At 31.3% G+C, this 24120-nt stretch overlaps 2 protein-coding genes across 2 annotated transcripts in view; one reads left to right on the plus strand and one right to left on the minus strand.

The window, feature by feature from the left end:
- Nucleotides 1–24120, minus strand: part of LOC139430264 (uncharacterized) — a 291985-nt gene that overhangs the window by 58589 nt on the left and 209276 nt on the right. The gene's annotated exons all lie outside the window — the stretch shown is intronic.
- On the plus strand, nucleotides 6077–24009 carry LOC111420688 (probable multidrug resistance-associated protein lethal(2)03659). The gene is made up of 8 exons (XM_023053733.2): nucleotides 6077–6451; nucleotides 6510–6755; nucleotides 13409–13619; nucleotides 13683–14966; nucleotides 18101–18259; nucleotides 18315–19368; nucleotides 19429–19605; nucleotides 23076–24009. Exons 1-8 carry the CDS (start codon nucleotides 6378–6380, stop codon nucleotides 23894–23896), a joined length of 4026 nt encoding a protein of 1341 aa, XP_022909501.2. The 5' UTR covers nucleotides 6077–6377; the 3' UTR covers nucleotides 23897–24009.

A 24120-nucleotide genomic window follows, 5' to 3' on the forward strand; every position in this document is an offset into this window, starting at 1 on the left:
AAACGAGGAATATTGAAAAATTCACCTTTCGGTCCCTACGGCAAATTTGGGGGTGCTGATGGGCTAGAAGGATACCAGAGGACGTAATGCAATAATCTAGACTAGTTCCAGGGTGCTGCAGTCTCTAGTAATTGAGAAAATTATGTTTAAATTTGCTATTGAAAACAAGGAATATTAAAAAATTCACCCCTCGGCCCCTACGGCAAATCTGGGATTGCTGGTGTGCTAGAAGGATACCAGAGGAACTAATGCAATAATCTAGACTATTCCCAGGGTGCTGCAGTCTCTAGTTATTGAGAAAATAATGTTTACATTTGATATTGAAAACGAGGAATATTGAAAAATTCACCCTTCGGCCCCTACGGCAAATCTGGGGATGCTGATGGGCTAGAAGGATACCAGAGGACCTAATGCAATAATCTAGACTAGTATCAGGGTGCTGCAGTCTCTAATTATTGAGAAAATAATGTTTACATTTGATATTGAAAACGAGTAATATTAAAAAATTCACCCCTCGGCCCCTACGGCAAATCTGGGGGTGCTGGTGGGCTAGAAAGATACCAGAGGACCTAATGCAATAATCTAGACTAGTATCAGGGTGCTGCAGTCTCTAATTATTGAGAAAATAATGTTTACATTTGATATTGAAAACGAGTAATATTAAAAAATTCACCCCTCGGCCCCTACGGCAAATCTGGGGGAGCTGGTGAGCTAGAAAGATACCAGAGGACCTAATGCAATAATCTAGACTAGTATCAGGGTGCTGCAGTCTCTAATTATTGAGAAAATAATGTTTACATTTGATATTGAAAACGAGTAATATTAAAAAATTCACCCCTCGGCCCCTACGGCAAATCTGGGGGTGCTGGTATGCTAGAAAGATACCAGAGGACCTAATGCAATAATCTAGACTAGTATCAGGGTGCTGCAGTCTCTAATTATTGAGAAAATAATGTTTACATTTGATATTGAAAACGAATAATATAAAAAAATTCACCCCTTGGCCCCTACGGCAAATCTGGGGGTGCTGGTGGGCTAGAAAGATACCAGAGGACCTAATGCAATAATCTGAACTAGTCCCAGGGTGCTGCAGTCTCTAGTTATTGAGAAAATAATATCTAAGTATGCTATTGAAAACGGTGAACCGCTCGGCCCCTACGGCAAATCTGAGGGTGAGGATAGACAGGGAACATACTAGAGGGTCTATTCGAATTATCCAGGGTAGTCGCAGATTGCTACAACTTCTGTAATTTCAGAAAACTATTTTTCAATTGATATGTTCAATACTTGTCTGGTCAACTGTAATTTTATGAATCTGAATCTGGTACAGATTCGAATATGAATCTAACTTCAGCCACATATAAATATTCATGTAGGAACTCCATTATAAAAGAGGTTTACGTAAACAAAGCACAATACCGAAAGCATACGGAAATGATAACCTCCAAAACATCAACTGTTTATATCAACTTCACAAACTAAAGTCAATTATTCAAATTTCGGTTCACTGAGGTTATCTGTTAGGCAAGTTTATCCATGAGTTGCGTATCTAACAGATTTAACTCGACATTAATAAACCGGCCCTTAGAGTATTCATACTTTAATGACTTAGTTTAAACACTTTGCCTTAATGTAAAACGATGGAATGAATTCAGAATTTGTCGCCAAACAGTTTTTATGCAAATTTAATTTACCTGTTATATTTTAAAACAATTCAACCAATTAAGTCTCTGAAAGCGATATTCTGAAAATGCCGACATAAGCAGTTCCACGAACTCTTGTTTATGCGTTATTCTATTATCAAATTGACAAAGGCGGAGAAATGTTGGAACCTTTTAGACCGCTTTTTAAAGGTATTTCCGACGAGCCAGGTCACTCGATGTACCTCTTCTGGATTTTTTTTGTTGAGCATTCTTAACCTTTTCGAGACTTCTGGTACATCGTATGTACCAGTATGTACCTTCTCTATATAAAAAATTGTCTTGAAAGGGTTAAATAGTATTCTAAGAATTAAGAACTAAAGACAATATATCGGAGTGGGTAGGAAAATGTTTAAAAATTCATAAATCTTATTTGTTCTTGCTAGATTATAAACGTTAATTGTTTCTGAAGAAGTTTCAATTTTTTTCAAAAGATGTTTTGTCGTATAGAAATATATATTATTCAAGGTCGCTTGAGACCGAAGGGCTGTAATTAAACCACCAACCATAAAGACCTAATACCTAAAAACCGATTGTACACCTAAAACATTTACCCTAAATAAGGTTTAGGGTAAATGTAGATCCTTGATGAACCTTATTATTGCTCCAAAGTGTTGTTTCCTATTAGCAGTCTCTGACTCGTCGTTGCAAAGTCGATAAGTTTGATCCTCAGCTTGTCCAATGTGGAAGAGGTGATATTTTAAGGGCATGGCAGATCAGCAAGCCTGAGAGCGACCTTAGATACTCACTTTGGTTTAGATGGTTATGATAGTATTAATTTATGCCACACATCACTTGTTATATTAATTATAAAAAAGGGATTCTAGTAATGAGGACAATAAATAAATCAATAAAAAAAATGTGTAACGGCCCCATTCAACTATACAGGATGGTTCAGTTTTTAATCGGGAAACTTTACTAGAATGTAGTACTTGCCAAAATAACACAAACTATTTATACAGGGTGGTCCATTTAAACGTCAGACAAGCGATTATCTCGAAAACGGCTCATTTTACATAAAAATGAACCAAATGAAAGTCACGATCTACTTTTTAAATGGCAAAAGTAATTACAAAAAAAATAAAAAAACGATTTCACTGTGTGGTTTTGCCAGTACAGGGTGGTTCAAATTCGATGTCCGAATAGGCTAACTCGAAAACTATAAGAGTTAGAAGAAAAGTAGCTGATGATCTCGTTTTTCGAGAAACTGCTAATGCCGAAAACCTCATAGCGCTATCGTCTTTTGTTTTTCCGCTAGAGGCCAAAATTGAAAATATCGTAAAACCCGCAAATGTGATTATCTTGGTTATTATTATAGGTGGAGTATTATAGTTAAAACATTATATGGACCCTTTTTTGCAGAGAATTTGATGACGTAGTCAAAAAAATTTTGTTGGTTTTAGATTTTGAGATATTATCACAATTTTCGTTTTTTTAAATGGAAACAACCATATATTATTCGCTTAATAAATTCGTTATTTTTTTCTGATTACAAAAATATAGGGTTTGATAGGTATATTTCTTATTGTTTTAGAATAAAACTAAAAATAAACTTTTCTTTTAGTGTCGTCGAAGAAATTAAATTTACAGTTTCCTGTAAATTACGGTTCTATAACTAAAAATTAAAAAAACATATTTCTGATATTTGAAACAAATATATTTGTTGAACTGTTTAATTTATATATGTTTTATACAAAAGTTGGAATAGATTGCATTATTTCACATTTTTTATTACGATTTAATATCATTATTAAATGACTTAATAAATTATCGATAGACGGCGCTCATATGTTTTTTTTTAAGTCCCTAGATTTACAAAGTACCGCGATTCATGACGCCTGTTTTCGAGCCAAAATGGCGGTTTGACAACTTGTCACTGCTTCTCACCACTTATTTACAAAAATATTACCGTCTTGTTGCCTATGGAGTTGCAAAAATGACAGTAAGAAGGACTTTCGACTCTTCAGAGTAGCACGAGAAAAAATGAAAGGAAATTTGGCGTAATGTTATCAATAGAACGATATAGTTTTAAATTTCCCGCTTGACTTTCGAGCCAAAATGGCGTCAAACCGCGGTACTTTGTAAATCTAGGGACTTTATTTTTTTTAAATTCAAATAAACATAGCAACATTTGTTTGTATTCAAAAATTTTCTGAAGTGTCACTTTAAAAATCCTGTTTTTAAGATCAATTACGAAAATTTTTGAAAAGTTTGACATGTTAGAATGTTACATATTAAAAAATTATTTGTTTTTAAATACCAGAAGTTATTTTCGTATTTAATTGCTAACTTTTTAGATTTTACCAACCGCCCCGTAACTTTCAGGAAACTGTAAATTTTATAAAAAAAGTTTATTTTTAGCTTTATTCTAAAACAATAAGAAACAGACCTGTCGAACCCTATATTTTTGTAATCAGAAAAAAATAACGAATTTAATAAGCGAATAATCAGTGGTTGTTTCTATTTAAAAAAACGAAAATTCTCATGATATCTCAAAATTCTCAAATTTTTTTTGACTGTCATGAAATTCTCTGTAAAAAAGTGTCCATATAACGTCGTAGTTATAATACTCCACCTATAATAATAACCAAGATAATTGCACTTATTGGTTTTACGATATTTTCAATTTTGGCCTCTAGGGGAAAAACAAAAGACGATAGCGCTATGAGGTTTTCGGCATTAGCAGTTTCTCGAAAAACGAGATCATGACATGTAAGCTACTTTTTTTCTAACTCTTATAGTTTCCGAGTTAGCCTATGCGGACATCGAATTTGAACCACCCTGTACTGGCAAAACCACACAGTGAAATCGTCTTTTTATTTTTTTTGTAATTACTGTTGCCATTTAAAAAATAGGTCGTGACTTTCATTTGGTTCATTTTGATGTAAAATGAACCGTTTTCGAGATAATCGCTTGTCTCACGTTAAATGGATCACCCTGTATAAATAGCTTGTGTTATTTTGGCAAGTACTACATTCTAGTAAAGTTTCCAGATTAAAAACTGAACCATCCTGTATAGTTGAATGGGGCCGTTACACATTTTTTTTATTGACTTATTCGATAGTTTAGCAAAATTGAAGACTTCTATAATTTTTTATTTTTCAAATTGGGCTTTAGTTTTTCCAAAAAAAATAATGAAAATTTGAATAAACTTTGGAGACATCACTGTCGTTTCGCACGCGGTTGGTTTAAATACAAGGTGTATGAGCGAGATGCCACGAGGATCTTATGCGCTAGAAGAAGAGATCCGAACGATGCAGATTTGTGTCTTCTTGATCTTACGCGAAAACCTCGTAAACGTCACCAAAGCTTTTATAGAGGGGATTTGAATTTTAATATTAATTATTGCAAAAATTAAACAATTTTAGGATTTGAAAATGTTACCAATCCTTCTATTTTTACATAGTTTATCGTTTTTTTAAGACGGTCTTTCTATTTGATTGAGGGTAAGGGCCCCATTGTACACTATGGAATCTAAAAGTTTGATATAATCTATCCTCAAACTCTCAAACATTCCATATTAACATGAAAGTGTTACTAAAGTTACTAAATTATGTTGTCACTTACAACAGAATTGTTTATCAGTGCTACATATACCATGTATTTACGAGAAGGTTATTAAAATGCTTACCATGTCTACTAGCTCGAAGATTTTCAGTCGCCGGTCATCCAATGCCATTTTGTGGGTTTATTATGATTATGAAAAATATATAAACTTATATTATAAATAAATACAAATCTATAATGTTCAACAAAGTATGCGCTTCAAACTGATAATTTTAAGATAAAGAATCTAAAATGTTTTATTACCACTATTATATAACAACAATAAAAGATAACATAAAATTAATATAACCATTGTTTCAATACATTTCTTAAGTTTATACGTACAAAAGATAAAACTTAAGAAAAATGATACAAATCGCATTTCTCCTTGAAATAAAAAAAAATGAAACATTACTATCTAAAATTTAATCTTTTTATGATAGAAACAATATGTTGGGTAATTCATTTTAACTATTTTAAATCCCTATCCGAAATGACAATGCCAAATTATATCAGATTCTAGGATTATCATAAAGAGTAATTCATAAAAAATACAAATTCCTACAATAGATTTGTCATAAAATGATTAACAATTTAAAGATTTTTTTAAAGCAAATTCTTACTTAAGTTTATTGAAAAAAGCTAAACAAATATATTTTGTGCACTAAATTTCCCTGAAGAGAAAAGATTATTATTTTAGTTTCAACAAGGAAGTAAATATTTGTTTTAACACGTATGTTTGAATTTGGATGAGTTAATCATTACTTCCTGATTTAGAAAACTAAAATAAAAAACACACTTGCGGTTCAACAGTTATTTTTAACCGAAGGGTTATCGCAAAAGTAAAGTTTTTTGTTATTTAATTCTGACTCCGTCATCGTACATTTGGTTCAAAACGGAGAATAGCCAATTCACGGCATCCCAATATAATCTTATCTTAACGGACTGTGAATTGGCAATTGAGGAGTTTTATAAAGGCGGAATTCACACACCAAACTACCAGTATTATTCACAAATCGGAAGCGCATTCCGATACGTTCCCAAAACATTCAAAGTGAATTATTTGTTGATAGTTGCAAGATTGGTGTTAAAGTGTTTAAAAGTGAATCATTTATTAGTGATTAATAAAAAATGGATCCCGGGTTCGTTATTACTCGGGAAAATCCCAAAGCTGAAGCAAATATTTTTTCAAAATTAACTTTTGCGTAAGAAAATCTATTTTCATAAAATGAATGAGTTTTTAAAAAAATTTTCTTCGTTTAGATGGATGGGAAATATTTTTTACAAAGGTGTTAAACGTGGAGTAAATGTAACCGATTTATTTAAAACTTTAAATTCGGATAATTCCGAAATTTTGGGCGATCGACTTCAAGCGAATTGGGAAAAAGAAATTGCTCGATCAAAATTAAAAGGAAAAGAACCCAGTTTGGTGAAAGCAATTTCAGATACATTCTTATTAAGCTATATGGTTTATGGATTAATGCTTTTTATTTTATATGTTGGATTAAAGTAAGTTCTTTTGAATTAAATTCATCAATTACATAATTTTTCGCATGGTAATAAACATACTAACTAATCGATATTGCCTATTGTAGTTTTTTGTAGATAAGTCTTTATCTATATTATCTAACTTTACATTTTCAAGAAATAAACTACGCATGTTTACATACAATACGTATTAATTTTTTTTTTTGGGAGATTCGTCTTCAATTAGAATTTCGAATACAAAAGAAAAAAAAATATTTTACACAATACGATCGATAAGAATACACTGAGCTATAAATTAATTAATGAGACATTTTTGATACTAGTACTTGAGTTTGATGATGATAAGCGATAAAAATGTGCTTAAGGTTTTAAGACGTTCCATTATTTTTAAATTTGTATTCTTTTTCATGAAAACGTTTTTTGCCGATTCACTTTGTTCGGTTTTAAAAATTAATTACATATATTCTTTGATACAATGCACGTTAATCAGGATGAGGTTGTAATTTTTTTAATGTGATAATCCAATAATTATCGTGTAATAAAAAGATATGGATTAAGTAAATCCAAAAAGTGAATTATTAGACATTATTTTTGTCATTTTTATTTAATCAAATTAATGATTAATTAGAAATTTTATACTTAGAAACTTAATTAATCACCAATCGAAATGTAAATTATAAATATGTTCTGAGTACCCTTACAACGTGTCTTATCATAATCTAATTCATACGAGTTGATTTAAATGATTGTTTAATTTTACAATTTACAGTATGATTTTATCAAAAGAAGATAAATAAGATTAGGTTATACATTCAAATAGAATTTAAATGATTTAACATATGAGGGACTAATTAACATTTTATTATCACTCTCGCTTTGTTTACATCATAAATCGTGGAATGATTTAAACCTGATTCATCTTGTATGTATGAAGAGTAAGGGGAGGACAAACCAAATCTGTATCAAACCCTGTCAGACTCTTTGCATACTCCCCCAATAAGTCATATTTCTGACAGAAATATATAATATTCAAGGTCGCTTGAGAATTAAACCGTCAACCATAAAGACCTGGTTATCAATCAAATACTTTGAGTAAGTTTAAAACCGATTGTACACCTAATACCTAACATCATCAAGACATTATTATTATTATTGCCTATAACCTATAAGATGTATTCTAACTTAACCCCTCCAAAGGTTTAGGGCAAATGTAGGTCCTTGATGAACCTTATTATTGCTCCAAAGTGTTGTTTCCTATTAGCAGTCTCTGACTCGTCGTTGCAAAGTCGATAAGTTTGATCCTCAGCTTGTCTAATGTGGAAGAGGTGATATTTTAAGGGCGCATGGCCGATCAGGAAGCCTGAGAGCGACCTTAGATATTCACTTTGGTTAAGATGGTTATGATAGTATTAATTTATGCCACACATCACTTGTTATATTAATTATAAAAAAGGGATCCTAGTAATAAATGTATCAAATCATCATATGTGCCCAGAAAGAGGACAGTTTTCGTTTCCTATAAACAAGGCTTATAATGTTCAGCTTTTCTGTCAACGTGACCACATGTTTATACTCTTAATATAATGACTAATCTCACTTATTGGATGAATATGTAGAGTAATAGCCCACTTGTAACATAAGCAAGTATCTATATTTTATTAAGAATTTCGCAGTTATTAGATTTCTAGATATAAATTATATTTTTACTTCTCGTAATTTCACCTTAAGAGAATTCACCTTTTAGATGTGTACTTTTTGCATGATTCGATTCAAATTTTTTTCATAAACCGTTAATACTATTAGTTTATGGTTATTTATAAAAAATATACCAAACCAAATTGAAAATTATTCTATTTCTTTAAATATTTAAGTCGAGTTTTTATCTGCTCTGTTATTGGCTTCTTTGTGATTTATCTTTGATATCTTTTATTTGTTTTCATAGCCATATTTTGGCTTATTTATGACATTATTATCTGAACTAGTTAAAGATTAATAAAATATCTATTGTATCTGACTTGTAATTCTGCATATTGTTATAAACCATGTAAAAGAGTAATTCAGGTTCAATTTGTTATAAAAATTGTGTCATAATAATCATGTAATCTAATCAATGACCTAGATACGATTTGTTGAAATTTACAAATTTTCTCAAACAGATTTTAATAATAAAAATAAAATAGTACACACTGTTATTATTTTTTTGCGGTTTTAATTTGTCTGGAAGAGCAATGTTTCACGTTCAATTTATCACAATTAATCTAGATACGATTTTTTGAAATTTACCAATTCATTCAAAAAAGTTTGTTTCGTCCAAAAATAATACATTCAGCCATCACTTATTCTGGCTTATCTCGCATAATTCTGAATATTGTAATAAACCATCTAAAAGAGGAATGTTTCTGGTTCAATTTGGTATAAAAATTGCGTCATAATTATCACAACTAATCTAGATACGATTTTTTGAAATTTACCAATTCATTAAAAAAAAAATTAGTTGAATCCAAAAATTCTACATAAGCAATTATTTTTTTTTCTGACTTATTTTGCATAATTCTGAATATTATTATAAACTATCTAAAAGAGGAATGTTTCAGGTTCAATTTGGTATAAAAGTTACGTCATAATTATCACGAGTAACCTAGATATGGTTTTTTTAAATTTACCAATTCATTCAAAAAATTTGTTACTTCCAAAAATAGTACATTCAGCAATTATTGTTTTCTGTTTTATTTTGTATAATTCTCAATATTATTATAAACCATCTAAAAGAGGAATGTTTCAGGTTCAATTTGGTATAAAAGTTACGTCATAATTATCACAACTAATCTAGATACGATTTTTTGAAAAATTATTATTTTTCAAAAAAAATTAGTTGAATCCAAAAATTCTACATAGGCAATTATTTTTTTTCTAATTTATTTTGCATAATTCTGAATATTACTATAAACCATCTAAAAGAGGAATGTTTCAGGTTCAATTTGGTATAAAAATTACGTCATAATTATCACGAGTAACCTAGAATTGATTTTTTGAAATTTACCAATTCATTCAAAAAAAATTTGTTGCTTCCAAAAATAGTACATTCAGCAATTACTGTTTTCTGGCTTATTTTACATAATTGTCAATATTGTTATAAACCATCTAAAAGGGGAATATTTCAGGTTCAATTTGGTACAAAAATTATCTTATAATTATCACGAGCAATCTAGATACGATTTTTTTAAATATATCAATTTATTCTAACAAAATTTAGTTGCCTCCAAAAACAGCTAATTCAGCATTTTTTTATCAGACTAATTTCGCATAATTCTAACCATTGTACTCAAGAGCATGAGCAAAACTTCTTTGAGTTCCGTAAACAAAAGTTTTAGACCAAATTAATCAAATTAGGATTACACCACATTGAAGTACGTTGAAATTGAAGTGCTTTTGATATTTTATTTGTGATTTCACAGATACTTGGCTGTGACGTAGTATAATATCAAGATATTATTCTAATCATCTACATCTCTTCACTCATTAAATATATATTAAACATAACATACAAACATAACAAGATAACTACTAAATAAGGACGATATGGTTAAAAGTGTTAGCTGTCGGGATAACACGCAAGACATCTCCGTATCAAGTCCCTAGCAAAAAGCACGTTGAATCCTCCAGATTCCGAACATCAACAATATTTAAGTGCATTCAGATTCCCAAACACATAATCGTCGAATACAAGACAAGCACAACTTTAGCAACCTAAGAAAAGGTCGATCGCAGAGCAGTTTTGAGCCGATCGCCAAGAAAATCATGAATCTGAAATATCTAATATCTGAGCCTCAGAGCAAAAAAAAAGGATTTTGATCAAAAATTACTGGACTACTGCTCTAAATCGATTAAACGTCAAAATTGTTGATTTTCGAAAATTAACTCAATCATAACTCATAAACTAAAAGCGATGGGGAAATATTTTTTATACATAAAACCTTAGTAATGGACTATAAAGACTAGATCCATGAAAAGATTGAACACAATTATTATCATTTTTTATTTATAAGCTGTAAACCGATTAAACATCAAAATTGTTGATTTTCGAAAATTAACTCAATCATAACTCAAAAACTAAAAGCGATGGAGAAAAACTTTTTATACATAAAACCGTAGTAATGGGCCATAAAGACTAGATCCATAACAAGATTGAACGCAATTATTACTATTTTTTATTTATAAGCTCTAAATCGATTAAACATCAAAATTGTTGATTTTCGAAAATTAACTCAATCATATATAAATAATCATATATAACTCAAAAACTAAAAGCGATGGAGAAAAACTTTTTATACATAAAACCTTAGTAATGCGCGATAAAGACTAGATCCATAACAAGATTGAACCCAATTATTACCATTTTTTATTTATAAGCTCTAAATCGGTTAAACATTAAAATTGTTGATTTTCGAAAATTAACTCAATCATACCTCATAAACTAAAAGCGATGGGGAAATATTTTTTATACATAAAACCTTAGTAATGGACCATAAAGACGAGATCCATGAAAAGGTTGAACCCAATTATTACCATTTTTTATTTATAAGCCCTAAATCGATTAAACATTAAAATTGTTGATTTTCGAAAATTAACTCAATCATACCTCATAAACTAAAAGCGATGGGGAAATATTTTTTATACATAAAACCTTAGTAATGGACCATAAAGACTAGATCCATAAAAAGATTGAACCCAATTATTACCATTTTTTATTTATAAGCTCTAAACCGATTAAACATCAAAATTGTTGATTTTCGAAAATTAACTCAATCATAACTCATAAACTAAAAGCGATGGGGAAATATTTTTTATACATAAAACCTTAGTAATGGACCATAAAGACTAGATCCATAACAAGATTGAACCCAATTATTACCATTTTTTATTTATAAGCTCTAAATCGATTAAACATCCAAATTGTTGATTTTGGAAAATTAACTCAACCATAACTCAAAAACTAAAAGCGATGGAGAAAAACTTTTTATACATAAAACCGTAGTAATGGGCCATAAAGACTAGATCCATAACAAGATTAAACCCAATTATTACTATTTTTTATTTATAAGCTCTAAATCGATTAAACATCAAAATTGTTGATTTTCGAAAATTAACTCAATCATAACTCAAAAACTAAAAGCGATGGGGAAATATTTTTTATACATAAAACCGTAGTAATGGACTATAAAGACTAGATCCATAAAAAGATTGAACCCAATTATTACCATTTTTTATTTATAAGCCCTAAATCGATTAAACATTAAAATTGTTGATTTTCGAAAATTAACTCAATCATACCTCATAAACTAAAAGCGATGGGGAAATATTTTTTATACATAAAACCTTAGTAATGGACTATAAAGACTAGATCCATAAAAAGATTGAACCCAATTATTACCATTTTTTATTTATAAGCCCTAAATCGATTAAACATTAAAATTGTTGATTTTCGAAAATTAACTCAATCATAACTCATAAACTAAAAGCGATGGGGAAATATTTTTTATACATAAAACCTTAGTAATGGACCATAAAGACTAGATCCATAACAAGATTGAACCCAATTATTACCATTTTTTATTTATAAGCTCTAAATCGATTAAACATCCAAATTGTTGATTTTGGAAAATTAACTCAACCATAACTCAAAAACTAAAAGCGATGGAGAAAAACTTTTTATACATAAAACCGTAGTAATGGGCCATAAAGACTAGATCCATAACAAGATTAAACCCAATTATTACTATTTTTTATTTATAAGCTCTAAATCGATTAAACATCAAAATTGTTGATTTTCGAAAATTAACTCAATCATAACTCAAAAACTAAAAGCGATGGGGAAATATTTTTTATACATAAAACCTTAGTAATGGACCATAAAGACTAGATCCATAACAAGATTGAACCCAATTATTACCATTTTTTATTTATAAGCTCTAAATCGATTAAACATCCAAATTGTTGATTTTGGAAAATTAACTCAACCATAACTCAAAAACTAAAAGCGATGGGGAAAAACTTTTTATACATAAAACCTTAGTAATTGGCGATAAAGACTAGATCCATAACAAGAATGAACCCAATTATTACCATTTTTTATTTATAAGCTCTAAATCAGTGGTGACCATAACGTCTATTGCCAAAAAAATCATGAATCTGAAATATCTATATCTGGGAATCAGAGCAAAAAAAAGGAAGGTTTCTTTAAATTTTTTGTTTCTTTAAAAACGTCGATCTTGATCAAAAATTAGTGGACAACATTGATCTAGTTCATAATGTAAACTTGTCAAAAGCGACCAAGCTATTTGAAAGCTTGCATCTAGATTCTCCACGAATGGTGTTGATATGTGAGATATAATGAGTTAGGAGATCGTCATTAATCTACAGAATGGAAATTATTTAAAGAATCGTCTCAACAAGTTTAGACGTCATGTTGTTTATGTTGCAAATGACAAAATCTTTTATTCACTTTGCTTATGATCTCTACATGAGGAAGTCATATGGAAACATGAAGGTTTTGCTCGAAGTTACAATATCTTTTGAATGGTGTTGTACAACAATTTAATTTAACAATTTACAATTTAATTGCTTAATTAATTGCTCGTTTTCTATAGTTATCATAAATGAAATTTTTATTTCAGAGTTTTTCAACCATTGGTATTGGGTTACCTTCTTCGATTATTCACTAAACGCGAAAATCCCGAAAACATGGAATTAGCAAAATACATTACCGGATTAATATTAGTATGTGTCGTATTTCTTGCGGTTTTATTGCAACATCATACTAATTTTGGCCAACAATCAGTCGGAATGAGAGTAAGAATAGCAGTTTCAACTTTAGTGTACAGAAAAGTAAGTTCATTAAAAATCTTTTCTAAAAATACAAAACTATTATTTTCTTTTTAATTTTTATAGATGTTGAAATTAAGTAAAAAATCTCTTGGTGATACAGCAGCTGGAAAAGTAGTGAATCTTTTAGCAAACGATGTTCAACGTTTTGATTTCGTTGCAATAGCTCTTCATTTCTTCTGGATTTCACCGTTTCAAGTAGCAATTGTCACTTATTTCATTCAAGATCAAGTTGGAATTGCGTGTTTAGCTGGAATTATTAGTATGTTGATATTTACAATTCCTCTTCAAGTAGTGATGGGAAAATTAACAACAAAATGGCGTGGAAAAGTAGCCGTAAGAACCGACTCCCGTGTTAAATTAATGAACGAAATCATTTCCGGAATACAAGTAATCAAAATGTACGCTTGGGAAAAACCTTTCGAAAAACTTGTTCATGCATGTCGCATCAATGAAGTCAAAGCTATCCGAGTTGCTAATTATATTCGAGCTGTTTTCTTAAGTTCAATGGTTTTCGTTGAAAGAACAACCCTTTATTTAACACTAATCACTTACGTTTTGTTAGATAATCAATTATCTTCTGATATAACGTTTACGTTAAGTCAATATTTTAATCTTCTTCAAATGGCTTTAGCTATATTTTTACCATTGGCGATTCAAATGACAGCTGAAAGTCTTGTTTCGTTGAGACGTTTAAGAGAATTTTTAATGATGGATGAAAGAAAAGTAGGAAATTTAATTAAAACTGAAGATAAAGGTATCGAAGTGAATAAAGTAAGCGCAAATTGGACCGAAGAACATAATACATTAAAAGATCTCAATATAAACATTAAACCAGGTTCTTTATGCGCAATCATCGGTCCTGTTGGTTCAGGAAAAAGTTCAATTTTACAACTTTTACTCGGCGAACTTCAAGCGGAAACCGGAGAAATAAAAGTTGGCGGAACAATTTCATATTCATCTCAAGAACCGTGGTTATTCGGTTCAAACGTGCGTGGAAATATTCTTTTCGGGCAAGAACTCGATAAACAACATTATAATCGAGTGGTTAAAGTTTGCGCTTTAGAGAAAGATTTTCAACAATTCCCACAGCGCGATCAAACTTTAGTTGGGGAACGCGGTGTTTCTTTGAGTGGTGGTCAAAGAGCTCGCATCAATTTAGCCAGAGCCATTTATAGAAATGCCGATATTTACATGATGGATGATCCTCTATCAGCTGTTGATACTCACGTTGGTAAACATCTTTTTGAAGAATGTATCGTTAAATATTTACATGGAAAAACTAGAATTTTGGTTACCCATCAATTGCAATATTTGAAGAAAGCTGATATGATCATTGTTATGAATGATGTAAGTAATCTACTTATAGTTAAAATTTCTAGTTGTAAATCTAGTGTCAGTTCTAGTTTTAGTGCTGGATTGTTGTACATTTTTATAGAACTAAAAGTAGAAGTAAAACTAGATCTGTATCTAAGAACATTCGGGTTTAGCCGTACGTCTTTTAAAATGGCTAAACCCAAATGCTTCTAGTTCTAGGTATAGCGTTAGTTCTAGTTTTACACTTGCACTGTCACTAGAACTAGCATTAGACCTAGAATTAGAAACATTCGGGTTTAGCCGTGCGTCTCTCAAAACGGCTAAACCTGAATGATTTTAGTTCTAGGTCTAATGTTAGTTCTAGTTCTACACTAGCATTGTTACTATATAGAACTAACACTATACCTAGAACTAGAATCATCTGGCTTTAGCCGTCTTTAGAGACGTGCGGCTAAACCCAAATGATTATAGTTCTAGGTATAGTGTTAGTTCTAGTTTTGCACTAGCACTGCCATTATAACTAAGATTAGACCTAGAATTAGAAGCATTCAGGTTTAGCCGCACGTCTGTCAAGACGGCTAAACCTGAATGATTCTAGTTCTATTTCTAATGTTAGTTTTAGTGATAACGCTAGTATAAAACGAGAACTAATACTAGACCTAGAACTAGAAACATTCTGGTTTAGCCGCACGTCTGTTAAGACGGCTAAACCTGAATGACTCTAGTTCTATTTCTAATGTTAGTTTTAGTGATAACGCTAGTATAAAACTAGAACTAACACTAGACCTAGAACTAGAAACATTCTGGTTTAGCCGTGCGTCTCATAAGACGGCTAAAGCCGAATGATTCTAGTTCTTGGTTTAGTGTTGGTTCTACTTTTAGTTCAATAAAAATATACAACCATCTAGCGCTGCATAACAATTAAAACTAGAACTGTTACTATGTAGAACTAACACTATACCTAGAACTAGAATCATTTAGGTTTAGCCGCACATCTTTAAAGACGGCTAAACCCAAATGATTCTAGTTCTAGGTATAGTGTTAGTTCTACTTTTGAACTTGCACTGTCGTTAGAATTAACATTAGAGCTAGAACTGGAAGCATTCGGGTTTAGCCGCACGTCTCTCAAGACGGCTAAACCTGAATGATTTTAGTTCTAGGTGTAGTGTTACTTCTAGTTCTACACTAGCACTGTTACTATATAGAACTAACACTATACCTAGAACTAGAATCATCTGGCTTTAGCCGTCTTTAGAGACGTGCGGCTAAACCCAAATGATTCCAGTTCTAGGTATAGTATTAGTTCTAGTTTTGCACTAGCACTGCCATTAGAACTAAGATTAGCACGTTTGTCAAGACGGCTAAACCTGAATGATTCTAGTTCTATTTCTAGTGTTAGTTTTAGTGGTAGCGCTAGTATAAAACTAGAACTAACACTAGACCTAGAACTAGAAACATTCTGGTTTAGCTGTGCGTCTCATAAGACGGCTAAAGCCGAATGATTCTAGTTCTTGGTTTAGTGTTGGTTCTACTTTTAGTTCAATAAAAATATACAACCATCTAGCGCTGCATAACAATTAAAACTAGAACTGTTACTATGTAGAACTAACACTATACCTAGAACTAGAATCATTTGGGTTTAGCCGCACATCTTTAAAGACGGCTAAACCCAAATGATTCTAGTTCTAGGTATAGTGTTAGTTCTAGTTTTGAACTTGCACTGTCGTTAGAACTAACATTAGAGCTAGAACTGGAAGCATTCGGGTTTAGCCGCACTTCTCTCAAGACGGCTAAACCTGAATGATTTTAGTTCTAGGTCTAGCGTTAGTTCTAGTTCTACACTAGCACTGTTACTTTATAGAACACTATACCTAGAACTAGAATCATTTGGATTTAGCCGCACGTCTCTCAAGACGGCTAAAATTGAATGATTTTAGTTCTAGAAGTATCTTTTAGTTCTATAGAACTAACACTATACCTAGAACTAGAATCATTTGGGTTTAGCCGTCTTTAGAGACGTGCGGCTAATCCCAAATGATTCTAGTTCTAGGTATAGTGTTAGTTCTAGTTGTAATTGTTATTCAGCGCTGGATTATTGTACAACATTATTGAACTAAAAGTAGAACCAACACTAAACCTAGAACTAGAATCATTCAGGTTTAGCCGTCTTAAGAGACGCACGGCTAAATCCGAATGTTTTTAGTTCTAGGTCTAGTGTTAGTTCTAATGCTACTGTTAGCTTTAGTTTCAGTTGTTATTCAGAGTTAGATTGTTGTATATTTTTCATTGAACTAAAACTAGAACTAACATTAGATCTAGAACTAGAAACATTCGGTCTCTAGGTGTAGTGTTAGTTCTACTTTTAATTGTTATTCAGCGCTAGATTATTTTACATTTTTATTGAACTAAAAGTAGAACTACCACTAAACCTAGAACTAGAAACATTCAGGTTTAGCCATCTTAAGAGACGCACGGCTAAATTCGAATGTTTCTAGTTCTAGGTCCAGTGTTAGTTCTAGTGCTAGTGTTAGCTTTAGTTTCATTTGTTATTCAGAGTTAGATTGTTGTATATTTTTCATTGAACTAAAACTAGAACTAACATTAAATCTAGAACTAGAAACATTCGGTCGCTAGGTGTAGTGTTAGTTCTAATTTTAATTGTTATTCAGCCCTAGATGGTTCTAGGTATACTTTTATTGAATGAAAGTAGAACGAACACTAGACCTAGAACTAGAAACATTCGGGTTTAGCCATCTTAAGAGACGCACGGCTAAATTCGAATGTTTCTAGTTCTAGGTCCAGTGTTAGTTCTAGTGCTAGTGTTAGCTTTAGTTTCATTTGTTATTCAGAGTTAGATTGTTGTATATTTTTCATTGAACTAAAACTAGAACTAACATTAAATCTAGAACTAGAAACATTCGGTCGCTAGGTGTAGTGTTAGTTCTAATTTTAATTGTTATTCAGCCCTAGATGGTTCTAGGTATACTTTTATTGAATGAAAGTAGAACGAACACTAGACCTAGAACTAGAAACATTCGGGTTTAACCGTACGTCTCTTAAGACGGCTAAATCCGTTTCTAGTTCTAGACCTAGTGTTAGTTGTAATGCTAATGTTAGTTCTAGTATTAGTTATTATTCAGCATTAGATTGTTAATTATTTTTTTTAGGGTCGAATTGAAGCCCAAGGAACATTCGATGAACTCTCAAGAGCCGATTTAGATTTCACTAAAATGTTGGTTGCTGCTGATGAAACTGTTGAGAAGAAAGAACCGGAAAAAGAATTAAAGAGGGTGAGAAGTCGGCAAGAATCTACGTCATCAATGGGAGTAAGTAATAATTTATTATTTAAATTATAACTTTAACTTAAAATCTTTTTTGTAGAGTACTGGAACTGGTGCTGATTTTGATGATCAAGAAGTAAAACGTCAAGATGAAGAAATCGTAATTCCAAGTAGATCAGCAAGTATCGATTATATAAAAGCGGCTGGAAGTGTTTGCATTATCTTAACACTCGCTATGGTGATTGTTTCAAGTCAAACTGCATGCAGTGGAGCGGATTATTTCGTTTCTTATTGGACTGAACAAGAAGAATTAAGATTCATTTACAATCAAGATCCTCCCCCCGAAGGTGGAGAAGAAACGAAATCGCATCATAGCAAAACTGAAATGGTTTACGGATTTTTATCAAGAGTGGAAAGATCAACAATTCACGGTTTTAATTACATGTTTGGCACAACCTCCGATTTCAATTACACCGTTCAACAACGCGATTTAAGAGATGACGATGGTTTCATCAACACGTATAATGCTATATACATTTACAGCGCTTTAATTATTTTGATTATTCTTTTAACGATGATGCGTTCGTACTTATTCTTTAGATGTGCCAGTAATTCATCAAAAAGATTACATGCTAAAATGTTTAATTGCTTATTAAAAGCACCGATGCGATTCTTTGATACAAACCCAAGTGGGCGTATCCTCAATCGTTTCTCAAAAGACACCGGAGCTATGGATGAAACACTTCCGAGAGTTTTAAGCGAAGCCCTTCAAATCATGCTTGTTATGACTGGTTCATTAGTTTTAATTAGTATCGCAAATATTTGGATGTTGATCGTTATCGCCGTTTTGGTGGTTGTTTTCATCGTGTTAAGACGTTGGTTTTTGGTAACGGCTAAAAGTATTAAACACGTCGAAGGTATCGCAAAAAGTCCCGTTTTTTCACTTCTCAATTCAACGTTAAGTGGCATCTCAACGATTAGAGCTTCAAACGCCGAAATGTCTTTAATAAAAGAATTCGATCGGCATCAAGATGCTCACACTTCAGCTTGGTTTATGACAATTTCCGTTATGGTTTCGTTCGGGTTATGGTTGGATCTTCTTTGCGTCGTCTTTTTAACGTGTATTTTGGTCAGCTTTATCGTTGTAAGCGAAAGTAAGTTGAGAAAAGATTATTTTAAAGTTAATTTTGATTAATTATTTGATATCTTTTTAGCAACCGATGTTAGTGGTGCTATGGTGGGTTTAGCTGTTTCACAATCTTTAGGATTAACCGGAATGTTGCAACATGGAATGAGACAAACTGCTGAAGTTGTGAATCAATTAACCAGCGTTGAACGTATTTTGCAGTATACGAAACTTGATATGGAAGGACCTTTTGAGAGTCCAGAAGGTAAATTTTCATTTAAAATTATTTTATATATAATCAAAACTCTTCCATAACTTTATTCTTCTTTTTATTTAATCTCATCCCATTTTCGATTAATACTCTATTCCATTCATCCATATAATAATGTTTTCTTCTAAGACTCTTTCACTTCCAGCTAAAATTGCGATATAATCGGCGAAGGCACATTCATATGTTAATTGTTTCTACATTCCTGTAGCCTAGGAATATTGGTTTTACTATTCTTTGGGTCTCTTTGAACAGTTCATCAGTAAAGGTTATCTTACTCCTTCATATGTAGTAACAAATTCTTCGGATACCAATCTCCTCACATCTTTTTAACCATTTCGGCTATAAGCTGTGCTTTACTTATGTTTAGCTGTTTAATAGCATCTATTTGCTCTTCTTGCTGTGTTTCTTAGCCTTCGTCTCTTTGCTGTTCCATTGTAAAGCTCATTTAAACCCACTTAGAATCACTTGAGCACATTTATACATACTTGGATGCAGTTGGGGACATTTTGCCACACATTTAGACATTCTTGAAATCAGTGGAGCACATTTGGACACACTTTGAATCAGTTGGGGACATCTAAACACACATTTAGACAAACTTGAAATCAGTTTAACATATTTAGACATACTTGGAAGCAGTTGGGGACGTTTAGACACACATTTAGCACGTTGAGCGCCGCGTGGCCACCGGTGGACATATTCTGTGTTTTCTATTCTGGGACCAAGATTTTTGTTTGTTGATTAGCGCTTAAAACGCTCTCCTACAGGCTCCGTTTTCTCTCCTACAGGCTGCTTACTTGGTCATTCTTTTGCTCATTTAATAACTTGAAAGTGCAACAAATTTATCAAAGTTTTATATTTCCGTATCTATCTCGATATTGACGTATCTAAGACCAAAAGTGCAAGAGAGCAATATTGTTAACAATAAAATTTGCTACTACTTTTGTACTAAAATTTTGTTTGTAACATACTGTGATTCCTAAGGGTTACCTTTAATCACTTGAAAAAGCAACAAATTCATCAAATTTTCATATTTTCGTATCTACCTCGATATTGACGTATCTAAGAGCAAAAGTGCAAGAGAGCAATATTGTTAACTATAAAATTTGCTACTACTTTTGTACTAAACTTTTTTTGTAACATACTGCGATTCCTAAGGGTTACCTTTAATCACTTGAAAAAGCAACAAATTCATCAAATTTTCATATTTTCGTATCTACCTCGATATTGACGTATCTAAGAGCAAAAGTGCAAGAGAGCAATATTGTTAACAATAAAATTTGCTACTACTTTTGTACTAAATTTTTTTTGTAACATACTGCGATTCCTAAGGGTTACCTTTAATCACTTGAAAAAGCAACAAATTCATCAAATTTTCATATTTTCGTATCTACCTCGATATTGACGTATCTAAGAGCAAAAGTGCAAGAGAGCAATATTGTTAACAATAAAATTTGCTACTACTTTTGTACTAACATTTTTTTGTAACATACTGCGATTCTTAAGGGTTACCTTTAATCACATTAAAAAGCAACAAATTCATCAAATTTTCATATTTTCGTATCTACCTCGATATTGACGTATCTAAGAGCAAAACTGCAAGAGAGCAATATTGTTAACAATAAAATTTGCTACTACTTTTGTACTAAAATTTTTTTTGTAACATACTGCAATTCCTAAGGGTTACCTTTAATCACTTGAAAAAGTAACAAATTCATCAAATTTTCATATTTTCGTATCTACCTCAATATTGACATATCTAAGAGCAAGAGTACAAGAGAGCAATATTGTTAACAATAAAATTTGCTACTACTTTTGTACTAAATTTTTTTTGTAACCTACTGCGATTCCTAAGGGTTACCTTTTATCACTTGAAAGAGCAACAAATTCATCAAATTTTCATATTTTCGTACTTTTCTCGATATTGATGCATTTAAGAGCTAAGGTGTAACAGAGAAATATTGTTAACAATAAAATTTGCAACAATTTTTGTTATAAAAAATTTCCTATAGCATGCTCCGATTCCCAAGTGTTACCTATAATAACTTGAAAGAGCTACAGATTCATCAAATTTTCATATTTTCGTATCTATCACGATATTGACGCATCTAATGGTAAAAGCGCAAGAGACCAATATTGTTAACAATAAAATTTGCAACAATTTTTGTTATAAAAGATTTCCTATAGCATGCTCCGATTTCCAAATGTTACCTATAATAACTTGAAAGAGCTACAGATTCATAAAATTTTCATATTTTCGTATTTACCTCGATATTGACGTATCTAAGAGCAGAAGTGCAAGAGAGCAATATTGTTAACAATAAAATTTGCTACAACTTTTATACTAAAAATTTTTTTGTAACATACTGCGCTTCCTAAGGGTTACCTTTTATCACTTGAAAAAGCAACAAATTCATCAAATTTTCATATTTTCGTATCTACCTCGATATTGACGCATCTAATAGCAAAAGTGCAAGAGAGTAATATTGTTAACAATAAAATTTGCAGCAATTTTTGTTATAAAAGTTTTCTTATAGCAAGCTCCGATTCCCAAGTGTTATCTTTAATAATTTGAAAAAGCAATAAATTCATCAAATTTTCATATTTTCGTATCTACCTCGATATTGACGCATCTCAGACCAAAAGTGCAAGAGAGCAATATTGTTAGGAATAAAATTTGCTACAACTTAGGTTCTAAAAGTTTTTTTGTAATATGCTCCGCACCCGAGTGTTTCCATCAATAACTTGAAAAAAACAACAAATTCTTCAAATTTTCATATTTTTTTCAATATTGACGCATCTAAGAGCAAAACAGCAAGAGAGCAATATTGTTAGGAATAATAGCTTTAACAGCTTTTGTTCTAAAAGCTTTTTTGTGAAAAGCTTCGATTCCTGAGTGATTCCATCAAGAATTTGAAAAAGCAACAAATTCTTCAAATTTTTATATTTTTTGTACTTTTCTCAACATTGACACCTCTAAGAGCAAAAGAGGAAGAGAGCAATATTGTTAAGAATCAAATTTGCTACAACTTTTCTTCTAAAAGTTTTATTGTGAAAAGCTCCGATTTCCGATTTTACCATTAATAAGTTGAAATGCAACAAATTCTTCAAATTTTCATATTTTTGAATTTTTCTCAATATTGACGCCTCTAAGAGCAAAAGAGCAAGAGAGCATTATTGTTAAGAATAAAATTTGCTACAAATTTTGTTCTAAATGATTTTTTGTGAAAAGCTCCGATTCCCGAGAACGTGTTAGATACACTTGACACCATTTGCGGATATTTAAATACACTTGGAAGTACTTGAGGACATATAGATTTTTATTAAAATCTCCAGCTATAAAAATAGTCCCTCTGGTTATTTATATTACTTCATTCAAATCTCCCCAGAACAAACCTACCGCTTTCCTTTTTTCTTCTATTTAACATAATTTTCTGTAATTAATTTTTTTTATTTATTTTTAGCTAAAAAACCTGCAAAAGATTGGCCAACTGATGGTGGGGTAAAATTCAACAAAATGTATTTGAAATATGCACCAGAAGATCCTCCAGTATTAAAAGACTTGAACATCGAAATTAATTCCGGTGAAAAAGTTGGAATCGTTGGAAGAACCGGTGCTGGAAAATCATCTTTAATGTCCGCGCTATTTAGATTGGCTCCAATCGAAGGAGAAATTTTGGTTGATAAAATTGATACAGCCACTGTTGGTCTTCACGATATCCGTTCGAAAGTTTCAATTATTCCTCAAGAACCCGTTCTTTTCTCAGCCCCAATGCGATACAATTTAGATCCTTTCAACGAATACAGCGATATTGACCTTTGGAACGCTTTGGAAGAAGTTGAATTAAAAGAATCTGTTCCATCGTTAGAATTTAAAGTTGAAGAAGGTGGAGCTAATTTCAGTGTGGGTCAAAGACAACTAATTTGTCTTGCAAGAGCTATTATTAGGAATAATAAAATTTTGGTTATGGATGAAGCTACTGCTAATGTTGATCCTCAAACTGATGGATTAATTCAAGGAACTATTCGAAAGAAGTTTAAGAAATGCACTGTTTTAACGATTGCGCACAGATTAAACACGATTATGGATTCAGATAAAGTTTTGGTAATGGATTCAGGAAAAATGGTCGAATTTGATCATCCGCACAAATTGTTGCAAAATAGTGATGGATACTTTTCTAAAATGGTTGATGAAACTGGTCCAAGTATGAGTGCCAATTTAAGAGAAATTGCTAAGTTTACTTTTGATAAATTAAGCCATGAAAATGAATCAACTAAATTGTAAATAATTTTAGTTATTTATTGTAGTTAATTTATTTGAAATATTGTATATACATAGATTAATTTATAAAATAACTTTTTATTTTATTTTTTAAAATAAAAATAAAATTATAAACAATATAATCCATACTTTTATTAATAATTTAATTAATTTAGTAATTAAAAAAAGCAAATATTTCACGACTTTAAACCTTCATACGATTTTCACAAAATCTAATCGCACTACAC

Source organism: Onthophagus taurus, chromosome 6 (genome assembly GCF_036711975.1).
Source record: "Onthophagus taurus isolate NC chromosome 6, IU_Otau_3.0, whole genome shotgun sequence".
Classification (NCBI taxonomy): domain Eukaryota; kingdom Metazoa; phylum Arthropoda; class Insecta; order Coleoptera; family Scarabaeidae; genus Onthophagus; species Onthophagus taurus.